Genomic DNA, 13,328 nt, shown 5'->3' with positions numbered 1-13,328 from the left:
TAAAATTGTATATTGACTTGCTGAATATTACATGTATTTCACCATAAATTAGATGGTAACCTTTTACTTCCAATTAATTTTTTTATTTATTTACATATTATTTTACAAAACAAATACAGTAAAATAATTGTTTTCCCATCAGGTATGCCTGAAAATGCCCAGTCACTCTCTTTCAACCAGTGGCCAACTCTCAATGGCTCCAGTTTTCAAGGCTGCGTACGGAATCTCTACATTAATAACGAGCTGCAGGACTTTACTCATACACAGATGAAACCTGGAGTGGTGCCTGGGTGCCAGCCCTGTCAAGAACTACGCTGTGTGCATGGACTGTGCCAGCCAAACACTGCTGTCGGGCCTGTGTGCCACTGTCAGCCAGGCTGGGGTGGGCAACACTGTGATCAGGTCATACTCGCAGCTGCTACCAACCCTTGCCAAAAAAACAAGTGAGTACACTGCACAAAGAAGAAGAAGAAAAAAGAAAATCAAAATTATTATTATTATGATTAAATCTTGTTTTCCAGTAAAAATATCTTTAAATACTTAAAACAAAATAGCAACTATTATTAAGCCTTTTTCAGAAAATGTATTTGGAAATAAGTTATTTTTCTTAAGCATAAACCTTCATAAACAGTTCTAGAAACTTCTAGAAACATCTTCTCACTGTTTTCACCATTAATTATTAGGTGATTGTATTTTCCATTTTTAAAATACTAATAATAAACTGTGAAAGCACATTTCTTTTCTTATGTATTTCTTCAACAAAAAAATATGGTAATTAATAATTTCCATTTAAAAAAAAAAAAACAACTAAAAAATTATTTTAATTTTGAAATTTTTTTAAAGAATTGTAACTATCCATATAGTGCTACATAAACAGTTTTTGCACTGATGTCATCAGTTGTGAATAATCAAATGAGATAAGAAGTACCTCTCATGTATTTCATTCACTGGTTAATCAAACAATTATCACATGGGTATTTAATATAAAATCCTAATATAATAACCTCAATTTATATTTTTATATAAAAAGATAAAATATTTATAATATTACCATGATACAATTTCATATACTGCCCACCCCTACTGTACATATCTCTCTCTCTATATATTTGTTCCTTATACCTTCACTTCCTATAAGGTGTGTCCATGGCACCTGTATTCCAGTAGACATACAATCCTATCACTGCAAGTGTACAAATGGTTTCCAAGGCCCCCTATGCAGTCAACAGGATGCAACGCCCAGCCCTTGCACAGCACTTTCATGCCAACACGGCTACTGTGAGATCTCACAGACGGGGCAGACACAGTGCATCTGTGACAGTGGCTACAGTGGCCAGTTATGTGACTTAGGTAACTACAAAGTCACATTTTTGTTTTTTCATTCTTGTTTGGACTATTCCTTTAAGTTAATCTTCACTAAATGTGTGTCTATGCCCTTTTGATTCCAGTAGCTCCTTGTCAGGGCGAATCCGTGAGGGATTTCCATCGCATACGCCGTGGTGAAGTCCAGTGTCGGAGCACGCAGCCCCTGTCCTGGGTGGAGTGTCGGGGCGGCTGCAGGGTGGACACGGACTTCTGCTGTAGCAGCATCAGGATACGGCGCAGACGATACAGTTTTGAGTGCAATGATGGCACTTCATTCACACAGGCCGTAGAAAAGACGGTAGAATGTGGCTGTGAAAAGTGCGTCTAATCACACAGATCAAGATCACAAGCTGCAGGGGAGATGTTAAAAAGTGTGTCAATGATTTAGAAATAGTGTGTAATTGTATCTATATATCATGAACGATAACATCTGTGATGTAGAGAGGTTTGAAATATTTAAGAAATGATAACTGCTGCATGAGAATGGTCTAAATGGTTGACGTCTAAATATTGTGAGCTACAGAGTTGTGCTGTCAGTCAAACAATGATTAAATATAGTAATACATTTCTTAATTTGAATTATTCAGGATTTATAGTATTAGCAATATAATTTTTAATATTGTAAATTAATTGTTTAACATTTTTAAGTTTGATTGTAATATATACTGTCATTCATTTTAAAATATAGTATTTTTGTATGTTAAACACTGACATTGGTGACATTGGTACAGCTTTTTACATTCTAGTCTGTTTTCTATCCACATTTTTATTTAATGCATTTTTGCAAGTGATTTTGTTTCTATTTATTTCATTAAAGGTTTCTTTTATCTCCTAAAAAGTTATTTTGTTTTATCCTAGAGTGTGATATTTACAGCGCAAAGTAGGCGTGAACGGGACGGTTTGCACTATCTGTGGGTGTATGTGCGAAAACTGTGGGCGTATTGTTTGTTAATGAAATGGTGCAATGCGCAATTTGCTATTTTTCTGAGAAATAGATCATCATGCTAAGACGTTGCCTGTTTGCAGTGCAAAGTCTAAATTCAGATCCTGCATTAGCAGTTTGGAGATTCCACCAGCAGGTAGTAATAAAGTTCATGTCCGAACTCTTAGAATACAGTGGAACATCAAATGATGTCCATGCCGATCACTGTTGTAGCCGTTTATTGAAACACATATTTATAAGATTTGTGTTGAATGATCTTTAGATCATGCTTTATTTTGTTAATTATTATTTTTAATGTTTATATTTACAGTTGTGGTTATAATCAAATTTATATTGGTATTTTTCCACCTGTTGTCGTATAGTGATTTTTAAGACACTGAAAAAGGGACCCGGTGGAAGAGGTTGGAGAGAGTAAAATGTTTGTATTTAGTATGATTTTTTGATCACTTCATCATTTTTATTATATTTGTATTTAGTTTGAAGTGTAATTTCAATGTACACATTTTTTGGTTTAATTTTTTCATGTTTAAATAAATACAATTTTTCAAAATCAAAATCACCCCTTAGAAGTGAATTGTGTGTTTGATACAATCACTATTAATACTAACTATGATGTGTGTTAGAAGATGAAAATGATTAATAATACTTACATTATCTATAATTGGAGTATAAATCCAAATCTTGACGAGAACCACATTTTCCATTCATAGAAAACATTCAACAGTTAATGCACAAAAGAACTTAAGTCAACATTTCTATTCTTCTTGTTCATTGCTTTCAGTCCATTTATTCTACCAACTTCTTATGAATGAGCTGTCTTTGTTTATATGGCGGATGCTTGGCAGGGAATGGAATATATAGGACATGCGAGGGGTCTTTTGTCTCCTCAGGTGTGAATTACAATCAATATTCATGATAGTTCACGCCTCCTCGCATATTACCTTTCTAACACAAAGTGTCTTACAAAAGTTTAATTTATTGTTTTGTATGAATGAGTGATCAGGATGGTTTTCACATCATTGTGTAGCAAAACCTCTAGGCTACAAGATCCAGTTCTCAAAAGTCTTGTGGACAAATGTTTAGTATGTGTGATATGGTCTTATTTCAATGGCTTAAATATTTCGTTCTCTCAAAAACCATGCATAAACTTAATTTTCTCAAAAATACAAACACGTACACACATGTTGCTCACATATTATTGTAGCCCAGTTTGAGCTGAATACAGTGTTATCAGACTTTAGCCATTAATGTGTTTTTAAGCAACTGAAAAAAGCACAAATGTCAAGGCATGTCAAAACTTCTCCAGGGCCCAAAACACCCTCAGACCCCAGAGGGTTAAAGGCAAAAACATCTCATTCAGTGTTTTGGTGATAGTTAAGGCTTGGCGTGTTTCTGTGGCACCTTACATAGAGTATGCTGAAAATACTTGATTTCTATCACAAATCCCATCTGGGCTTGTTTTGTATATCAAATAGCGCTAAGAGGTCCTTTTTTCCACCATTTTATCACAGTAAGGGCAGCACTGTTGTGTAAGTTGTGGCTTGTGCATCGGTGTAATGAGGTGGACACGTCACAAAGGTTCCGCCCTCCCAACAAGTGTTTATGCTGGTTTATGCTGTATTAACGGTAAATGCGTTAATCGTGATTAAGAAAAACTTACTTAAATTGTGGATAGCCACGGTCTACCAGCAGATTAATATTATGGGGGATGAGAGTTTAAGACATTTAATGCCCATTACAATGAATATGCAACCTATATTAATTCTAACAACTGTAATATAAATATAATAGTTGCAGTGTGCACTAATTGTACACATGTGTCAGATGGACACTTTTCGCTGGTTTTCAGCATGTCACACCATAAATGCCACATCTACATTATAGGACACTGTGTCAAGTTAAATGCAGTTTGAAACAGTAAAAAAAACGTGCCTTGCCTTGTATTTTGTTGTGCTCTTTCTAGCTGTCAGTTTGTTGCATGTAAATCCGGAGTTGTGTTGACCGCCCCTGCTGACTGCTACCCGTAAAAAAAAAAAAATGGTACTTCAAGCTTGAATCATGTACAAATTTCTGTGTTGGCAGGAGAATTCCTTATTACGGAATTACAACACCAGGGGCCATGATTAATTGGGTTAATTTTGTTAACACTTCATTTTTTATTTAATTAAATAATTAGCTTTAGCATGTGAATCGACAGCCAAAATGTTAAGTCATCCTGCAGCCCCCTTGGAAGACTGTGAGAGCAACCAAAATGAGAAAGCATAAAATCCTGATCATGATGCACCCAGTAAACCCTGTCGAGCTCCAGCACTGAGTATCTCAGCTGGCACAAGCATAAACAGCTATTTTTAACAACCCTCAGCAACCCACTATGCTTTAAATTACCCATGCTAACCTCTGTACCGAAGTCCTCTTATCCAAGCTGTCTTAATGATTACAGAACTGTTGCTCTAACATCTGTTGCTATGAAGGCATTTGAGTGTATTATCAGTGCTGGGTGGATCAGGTACTGATTACAACTTACATGATTACATTTTGAGGTAATCCAATCCAATTACTTTTGTATTTTTGCAACATAATTCTATTTTATTTTATGTCACATTTGAGTAGGATAATCATTTTAACTTCAAAGTACAAAGATAAAGAAAACGTATTCCATTCTTTATTACTAACAAATAGAGCTGGACAAAAAGAGCTCATTATGATATTTTTAAAAAGTGCATTAAACATTACAGTGCATGGCCAAAGTTTATAATTCAAAACACTGAAACATTAAGTTCATATTCAGTACATAAAACAATTGCAGCATTACACACATTAATGACAATAAAATAAATCATAAAATGAACAAAAATTAATGGCCATAAAATAAGCATAAAAGCATCCACATGATCCTTTATGCAATTAAGTCCAATGTGTGAGTGTCACACTATTGGTGAGGTAGTAAGAAATAATAACATATCTAGTTCATTTTAAGTGCATAAAACAATAGAAACATTACATGAACAGTAATGACATTAGCACCTGAAATAAACAGCAATGACATTGTTAGCTCAAAGCTAACAGCTCAAAAATCTGACAAATGTACTTTTAACACTTATTACTTAGTGATAGCCCATCAACTATTCCTTAGCTTAGGTGCATATCTTACTGTCGTAATGTAAAAGGAACACATACTCAAACTGTTCATCTGTGATACAATTGCGATTCGGGGTAAGAATATGATGATATTGATATGAAAATGATCAATAAACTATTAACAAGGGGAGTCACGTGACGCCATGCGGGGGTCGGACTTGTGAACAGCGAGCTCTGTGCACTTTGCTAGTTTTAATGCTTTTATAACATAAACCTGTGAGATTTGATACACTCTGTTCTATGTTTGATAAATCTGCGCGCCTCTTTTTTTTGTTTTTGTGCTGGTTCCACCTAGCAGCTGGAGTTTATTTTGTGGAGTGTCACACCTTCAGGACAGTTTTATGGATGAATCTACATGCTCTTTGTGTTTATTCCGCCTATTGGCAGGAGGTTTTTTATAGATTACATTTTGCTGTGTAATTCTGTCTCACAAAATTTGTATAGAAACACCAGACTTGAGCAATCCAACGGCAAAGTTGTTGCGGGGTTCTCATAGGCGTGAATGGACTGTTTGAGTGTGGAGGGATAGGCGCCAGTTGGCGCTGTTGTGTGCGGGGTTAATGTTCCGGGGGATGTTCGGGTTTTGTGGGTTACACTAATCACTAATTATATCTTATAATCATGGTCTTTGTAATTTTGTGCTTGACACACAATCAATTTTTTTCTTATATGTCAAAATACCAAAGTTAATATGAGTGGATTGTCTCTCTCCACGTGGAATGTAAATGGTTGGGGCTCCCCATAAAAAGAAGGAAGGATATTTCTCTTAAGCGTAAGAAACATGATTGTGTTTCTTCGAGAAAAACCCCTTTCTCTGCATGAAGCTGAAACATTTTTGAAGATATGGGGTGGGCATTTTTTTTTAATAGTGCTGGCTTGAGTAAGAGTTTACTTATCAGCGTTTACTTACGCTGATAAGTAAACATCTACAATTCAAATGTCTCAAACAGAGTAAAGATAAATTAGGAAGAGTCATTATTGTTTTAGCTGAAATTCAGGGACAAAGTCTTATTTTGGCTAATATTTATGCACCTAACACTGATGATCGTGGATTTTTTTATAGATCTTGAAGGGATGTCGCAAGCCGCTGGCACCTCTCATGATATAATATTTGGAGGAGACTTTAATCTTTTGATGGAATTAGTCCTTGATCATAGTGAAGCAAAAATGTGCAAGCCCCCTAGAGCAACATTGACGCCTCACAGTATGTGTAAAAATCTTGGTCTTACAGAGATTTGGGACTTTTGAAGCCATCTGGCAGGGATTATAAATTTTTTTTCATCAGTCAATAAGATTTACTGTAGAATAGATATTTTATATATCTGAAAAGTCTTTCATTGCATCTGTTGTTGATTGCTCAATTGGAAACATTTTACTCTCAGATCACACCCTGGTGTGTTTAGAGGTGTTGCCACATACGGAGAAAAAGAAATCATATAGTTGGTGCTTTAATGTATCCCTTTTGCAAAATGTCATGGTTACTGTTGTAACCTCCGTTCCCCGAGGGAAAGAATGAGACGTTGTGTCGAATGAAGTGACACAAGGGGTCTTCCTGGGTACCTCTGAACCTGAAAAAAGGCCAATGTCAAGTTGGTAGACAGAATTTGCTGTTTACAGTGGTAGGTCTAGTTCTGTGGCAGGAGGGACACAACTTCTCGTTCCTTCCCTCAGGGAACGGAGGTTACAACAGCAACCATGATGTTTCCCTTCTGTCACTCACTCGACGTTGTGTCGAATGAAGTGTGACATGGGGTCCCATCTAAAAATGCCACGCACTGACCGTGTTATGTGAACTGTCGAGACAGGTGCAAGCAGGCTACTGCGTGCTAGAGGCAACTGTGTTGGCTGCACGTAGCCCTCCCCAACGCCCCCAAAAGAGATGTCACATACAGACCTTAGGTTCCCAGCACCCCTGAGGGGGGGAACTGGTCCTACATGACTAGCATGGGAGCAAGCCCGGCAACCGCGGCCTTCTCTCTCACTATGTCTCTCACATAGGAAGTGAAGCAGCTGGGGCTATCTTAACGTTATGAAATGCGTCGGGGCAGGCGGTCTTTCCAGGTCCCATTCTTTCAGGGGGGAAAGACCCTGCGGTGAACCACATCCTGCCCAGTCTAGGGGGAGGTAACATGTGGCAAAATACACCACGAGGGTTGTGAAGCAGTACGTGGGAAATGGCACGGTGGTAGGTCCAGCCTAATGAGGGGGGACTCTACAGCACGGCGACCAGGGCAGCGGGGCTGCCCAAGGGAAACGCAGGTCCGCTGACAGGGGGACCGTACCACGGGAAATACATCACGGTGAGTTTGCCTGAGAAGGGAACTAAGCCCGTGGAGCCCGACCCCAGTACAGAGCACCTGTGACTAGACCAGAAGGCTAAGGAGGAGAACATTCAGGGAGCGATGCTTAGTGGCTAACCTGGTATAGAAGACGCACTGGATCAACTTGAAGGAACCTGACACAACACGGGACGAGACCGACTCAAACCTGAGATTGTAAAATCTGGCAAAGGTATTGGGTGTTGCCCAGTCCACTGCTCTGCAGATGTCTGCTAAGGAGGTGCCACAGGCCAGTGCCCACGAGGATGCCACACTTCTCTTAGAGTGTGCTCGAACCCAAAAGGGGGCGGGCACGGCCTGGTTGTGATAAGTTAAGGAAATAGCATCAACGACCCAGTGAGCTAACCTTTGTTTGGAGACAGCGTTCCCTTTCCGCCGTCCGCCGAAGCAGACAATGAGCTGCTCAGAACATCTAGAGCTCTGCATGCGGTCCAAATAGATACGGAGAGCATGTACCGGACACAGCAATGAGAGCTACCTGTTGTTTAGCCACAGGGGGATGCCCTCGGCGAGCAGGCGGGGCGCACTGGTTTGGTGGTGCCGCGGCAAGATGTGCCATCTGCTTCTTCACCGCCGAAAACTGCTGAACGAAGTCGCCGATGGTGTCGCTGAAGAGGCAAAGTTGGGAGATGGGGGTGTTGAGAAAATGTGCCTTGTCAACATCCACAAGGGTGGCCATCGATGCCCGAGTGCCTACGCTGTGACCTTCGTGGTTCTGAGAGAGAGGTCTTTGGCGGGGGGGGGGGGGGTGGGCATGGCTATGAGTGGCACCCTGACCCGAGGAACCGATCGAGTAGCTGTGAGGGGGGACGGAGGTTTCCAGTCCAGCCTCGCGCTCACGGCGGCCCGGGAAAGCATAGCGGACATCTGCGTGTCAGCCTCAGACCGGGCGAGCAGACTCATCAGCATCAGACACCACTGTGACGCTCTCCGATGCAGCAGTGATGTCGTCATCCAATTCCGGGGGCTCAAGTAAGAAAGCAGGCTGGCCATGAGGTGAGCCGCACTCATCCTGAGCTCGGACGGAAGCAAGCAAGCGTGAAGGGGGGCGGATGGTTCGTGGGGATTTACCTGGTGAAACAGAGCCCGTCGTCATCCCCAAATTGACTTCATCGCCAGCCGGGTCGTCCTCAATCCCGTGGGAAAAAGGAACGGGGCGGCTGAAGTGGCTTTCTCTCGTGAGAAAAGAAAGCCGTGACCGCAATGTTGCCATGGCTATGTTCTAGCACTGAGAACATGAACCATTCATAAAATGCTGCCTGCGTGTGATCGCAGCCCAGGCAATTGAGGCAGCTTTTATGACCATCAGAAGTGGGGAGAAATCAACTGCATCCAGGAACTACACAGAGGCGGAAAGACATCTTTAGAAAGACGCATCCTGAAAAGGACGTTCAATGCCTGCTGTGTATTGCTCTTTTATGAGTGGGAATTCAAACTCTTTTAGGAGGAAATAAACTCTTTTTAGGAGGAACAACACTCTTTCAGGCAATGAAAGCTGTCGAAGCACCTAGGGGCGTGGACTGCACAGCGTGCAGAGAGAGAGATTGCCAGCTGGAAACGCACCGTAGATCCAACAGCAGTGCTTCTTGCCAACAGAGGTGAGTGGAACAGTGGTGAACTCAGCTTTGCTGTTGCACGACCGTTCGGCTCCGAAGAAAAATTCTGACTGACACTCGCTGTCCCGCTTCCCTTTATACCCGTATGTCCGTGGCGGGGCATGCAAATTCTGTCTGCCAACTTGACATTGGCCTTTTCTCAGGTTCAGAGGTACGTTTGGCGTCCCAGGAAGACCCCTTGTGCCACTTCATTCGACACAACTTCGAGTGAGTGACAGAAGGGGAACCTGAATTCCATCAAATGCTAAAGGCTGAAATCAGTGTCTATATGGAGACCAACTGGTCCTCAGTATCCTCTGTGGGCATGGCTTGCTAGGCACTTATGGTGGTTCTTAGGGGCTGGATCATACAATATGCCTCATTCACCAAAAATCCAAAGCACAAGAGCTTGTGGAATTGGAAGGGAAGATTAAAAGTGCTAAGGCAGAGCTGAAGTGCCGAATGCCGTCTAATGGCCTCAAGGAATTTACCTAATTGAAATATAGATATAATACTATTTTATTGTAGAAGGTGGAGTTTTGGCTATTCAGGCAAGACAGTCATACTTTCAGTCGGGGGATAAGGCAGGAAAACACTGGCTAGATAAATATAACAGAGAGCGTCTTTTCTACCATTCCCTCAGTGAAATCTGCTAGTGGTGAAATATTTACCTCAGACACTGATATTAATAATGCTTTTAAGTAATTATATCTTGATCTCTATAGTTCCACATCTTCGTCTACTGGTGAAGATATTAGAAACTTTGTGGAACCATTAGAATGTCATAAACTGATGACTGAGCAAAACATTTCTCTTGATGTTCTCATTTTTCCACTTTTGCTAGAAGTTTATTTGGAATCATTAAAGAATATAAAGTGTTCGCCAACCATGACACAAGCCCGGATCAGTCTGATTCTTAAAAAGGACAAAGATCCAAGCAAGTATAAAAGTTACCGTCCAATTTCCCTGATCCAGCTAGACGTTAAAATATTGTCAAAAACTTTGGCTAACCTATTATGTAAAGTTATGACATCTCTTATACATATAGATCAGGTGGGGTTTATTCAGGGTCGTATCTCTTCTAACATTAGGCGTTTCATCAATATCATGTGATCAGTGGCGAATGATCAGACTCCATTTGCTGCCATTCCTCTTGAGCAGAAAAAGGCTTTTGATATGGTAGAATGAGATTACATTTTTAAGATTTTCAAATATCTGTGTTCAGGAATACTTTTATTGGATGGATTAAGTTACTTTATAGACATCTGGTAGCGTCGGTACAAACAAATGGATTAATTTCAGATAATTTTTCTCTGGATATCTATCATACCGCTTTCTCCATTATTCTTCTGTCTTGCCCTGGAACCATTAGCAGCTGCGATAAGAAAGGAGGATGATTTTCCAGGGGTGATGGCACAAAAGCTTTTGCTTTACGCAGATGATATTTTGTTATTTGTCTCCGATCCTACCAGATCTATGCCTTGCCTCCAAAGAATTATTCATTCCTTTTCCAAGTTCTCAGGATACAGAGTCAAATTCGAAGCTTTGGCTCTGACAGCGTACTGCCCAGTAATGGCTTTTCAACAGGGCCTTCCAGTGGACCAAACAGGGCATTAAGTATTTGGGAATTTTATTCCCAGCAAATTTGTGTGATTTAGTTAGTTTAATTAAAAGGTTTTTGAGCAATGTGGGCAGGTGGGCTTCATTACATTTATCTATGATTGGGAAGGTTAATGTTATTAAAATGAACTGTATTCCAGAATTCAACTACCTGCTGCAATCTCTCCCTATAGATGTCCCCCTCTCTTATTTCAAGCAACTTGATAGCATAGCGAAGTCCTTCATTTGGATTGGTAAACGTCCCAGATTACATTTCAGTAAATTGCATAGGCCGAATGACAAAGGCGGGCGAGGCCTACACAAGAGTTTATTTTATTATTATGCATTCCGTCTCAGATATTTGGCTCATTGGTCACTTCCATCTGAGAGAGCCCCTCCCTAGTTTTGTATTGAACAGTAAGTTCTTACCCCTATTTTGCAATTGCAAAGCCTTTCTATCAAACTAACGGGACAAGTTAAGTTACACCCCTTTATCTCACATTTGCACGTGGTATGGACAAAAGTGTCCAGAGTGTTTAATTCAGACATTTCATTGCTTCGAGCATATGGCTGAGCTCAAAATTATGTATTAAGAAGTCTCCTTTCTGCTGGACAGAGTGGATTGTGAGGGAGGTTAATATGCTCTGTGTGATTCTATTGGACCCCCTCTAGATTGTATAGGCTTGGTCTTAAAGACACACCCACCTGCGGACACAACCCATGTTTTTTGGTGGTGTTATAAGATCCAAGAGTTTTATGTGTTACGTATTGGACACTTAAAATTCATTCAGCCCCAGACACTTATTTAAGGCGATGGGTGGTCATTAATATAGGGGATAAATGCATAAATAATTGGGTACTAGCCAGTGTTATGATCGGCAGGCAGGTCATCCTTAGGGGATGTAAATCGGCTGGAGTGCCAACATTTCAGGAGTGCTGCATATAGATGGGCAGGGTGGCAACATTCAAAGAAATGTCATACAGAAGGCAGATAAAAAATAAAAAATAAAAAATGGGGCAGCTATTTGGCATTTTTGGAAGGCTCTCGGGAGGGAAGTGGAGGTTAAATGTGTGATTTTTATTTATTTATTTTTATATACAGTATATATATATATATATATATATATATATATATATATATATATATATATATATATATATTGATGTTACCCTGTCTTGTCTCACTGTTGCCCTTTGTTTGTAATTTTGTCACTTTTGTTATTCCTTAGTTTTCACTTTTGTCACCCTTGTACCTCCATAGTCTTGTTTTCCCTCATGTTCACTGTTCATTGTTTTCACCTGCCCTTGTTATTTTGCCTTTGGTTTCTGTTAATCACCTTGTCACCTAGTTTGTGTTCTGTTTGTTCATTGGCCCCTTTTTCCCATGTTTTTGTATTTATATCCTGGTTTTTGGTTTAGTGATTGTCTGTCGTTGAATGCTGTTGTACGTAGTTTGTGCTCGCTCCCATGCCTGTGTTCCAGTTCCTGTGTTTTCGTGTTTTGTTTTCATTTGCCCATCGTGGTAGTTTTGTTTATTCCATGCCTGTGTTCCCGTGTTCCAGTTCCTGTGTTTTCGTGTTTTGTTTTCATTTGCCCATCGTGGTAGTTTTGTTTATTCATGCCTGTTTGTTTCCTTTAATCAATAAACCCGCATTTGGATCCTCATCCCTTGTCTGACTCCGACCTCATTCGTTACAGAACGACAGACCACACAATGGATCCAGCGGTTATTCGGGCCAACTACCGGTTGCTCAGCCTCAAACAAGAGGACCGCCCTGTTGAAGACCACATCAGCGACTTCCTCGGCTGGCGAAGTTCCACGGACTTCCCGGACTCAGCCCTGGTGGTTTTCTTCAGGGACACTTTACACGTTTCAGCTCAGGGAGCATTTGCGCCGGCTACTGGCGTGATTGGACTCTCCACGACTTCCTAGAGGCGACCTTACTGGTCTGCGGCTCGCTGTACACCGTGGGCTTCGCCGAGAAGGACCCTACCTCTCCACCCACTGTGGAGACCCTTCAGCCGTCCGGGGCTCCTCCTGTCACGCCTACCCCGGTCTGCAAGCCAGAGCCTACACCTGCCCTGGCCAGCGAGCCTGAAGTCACGCCAACCAGGAACAGCGTTCCAGCGTCGCCAGTCGCCTTCCATGAGCCAGCCGGCCCACTTCGTCTGCCCGAGGAGGGAGAGAAGACGGGCTTCCGCCTCCCGCCCCGCGCCAGCCCCGGTCTGCGAGCCAGAGCCCACGCATGTCACGGTGAGCGAGCTAAAGCCCACGCATGTCACTGTGAGCGAGCCTGAGTCCTCGTCAGCCACGGTGAGCGAGCTAGAGCCCACGTATTTCACTGTGAG

General features: G+C 41.3%; 2 protein-coding genes across 3 annotated transcripts in view; one reads left to right on the top strand and one right to left on the bottom strand.

Moving 5' to 3' along the window:
* Window positions 1-2,795, top strand: part of LOC127641044 (slit homolog 1 protein-like) — a 67,573-nt gene extending 64,778 nt beyond the window's left edge. For both annotated transcript variants that reach the window (XM_052123799.1, XM_052123798.1), the window contains exons 35-37: window positions 143-443; window positions 1,139-1,350; window positions 1,449-2,795. In XM_052123799.1, coding sequence (XP_051979759.1) covers window positions 143-443; window positions 1,139-1,350; window positions 1,449-1,693 — 758 coding nt within the window. In that variant the 3' untranslated portion in view covers window positions 1,694-2,795. The remainder of the gene's footprint in view (window positions 1-142; window positions 444-1,138; window positions 1,351-1,448) is intronic.
* LOC127641045 (ligand-dependent corepressor-like) overlaps window positions 1-13,328 on the bottom strand; it is a 98,863-nt gene that overhangs the window by 13,794 nt on the left and 71,741 nt on the right. The window lies entirely within an intron of this gene.

This window comes from Xyrauchen texanus, chromosome 50 (genome assembly GCF_025860055.1).
Source record: "Xyrauchen texanus isolate HMW12.3.18 chromosome 50, RBS_HiC_50CHRs, whole genome shotgun sequence".
Taxonomy (NCBI): Eukaryota; Metazoa; Chordata; class Actinopteri; order Cypriniformes; family Catostomidae; genus Xyrauchen; species Xyrauchen texanus.
Note: the sequence above shows the minus strand (reverse complement) of the source record. Positions and strands in the feature narration are given on the sequence as shown.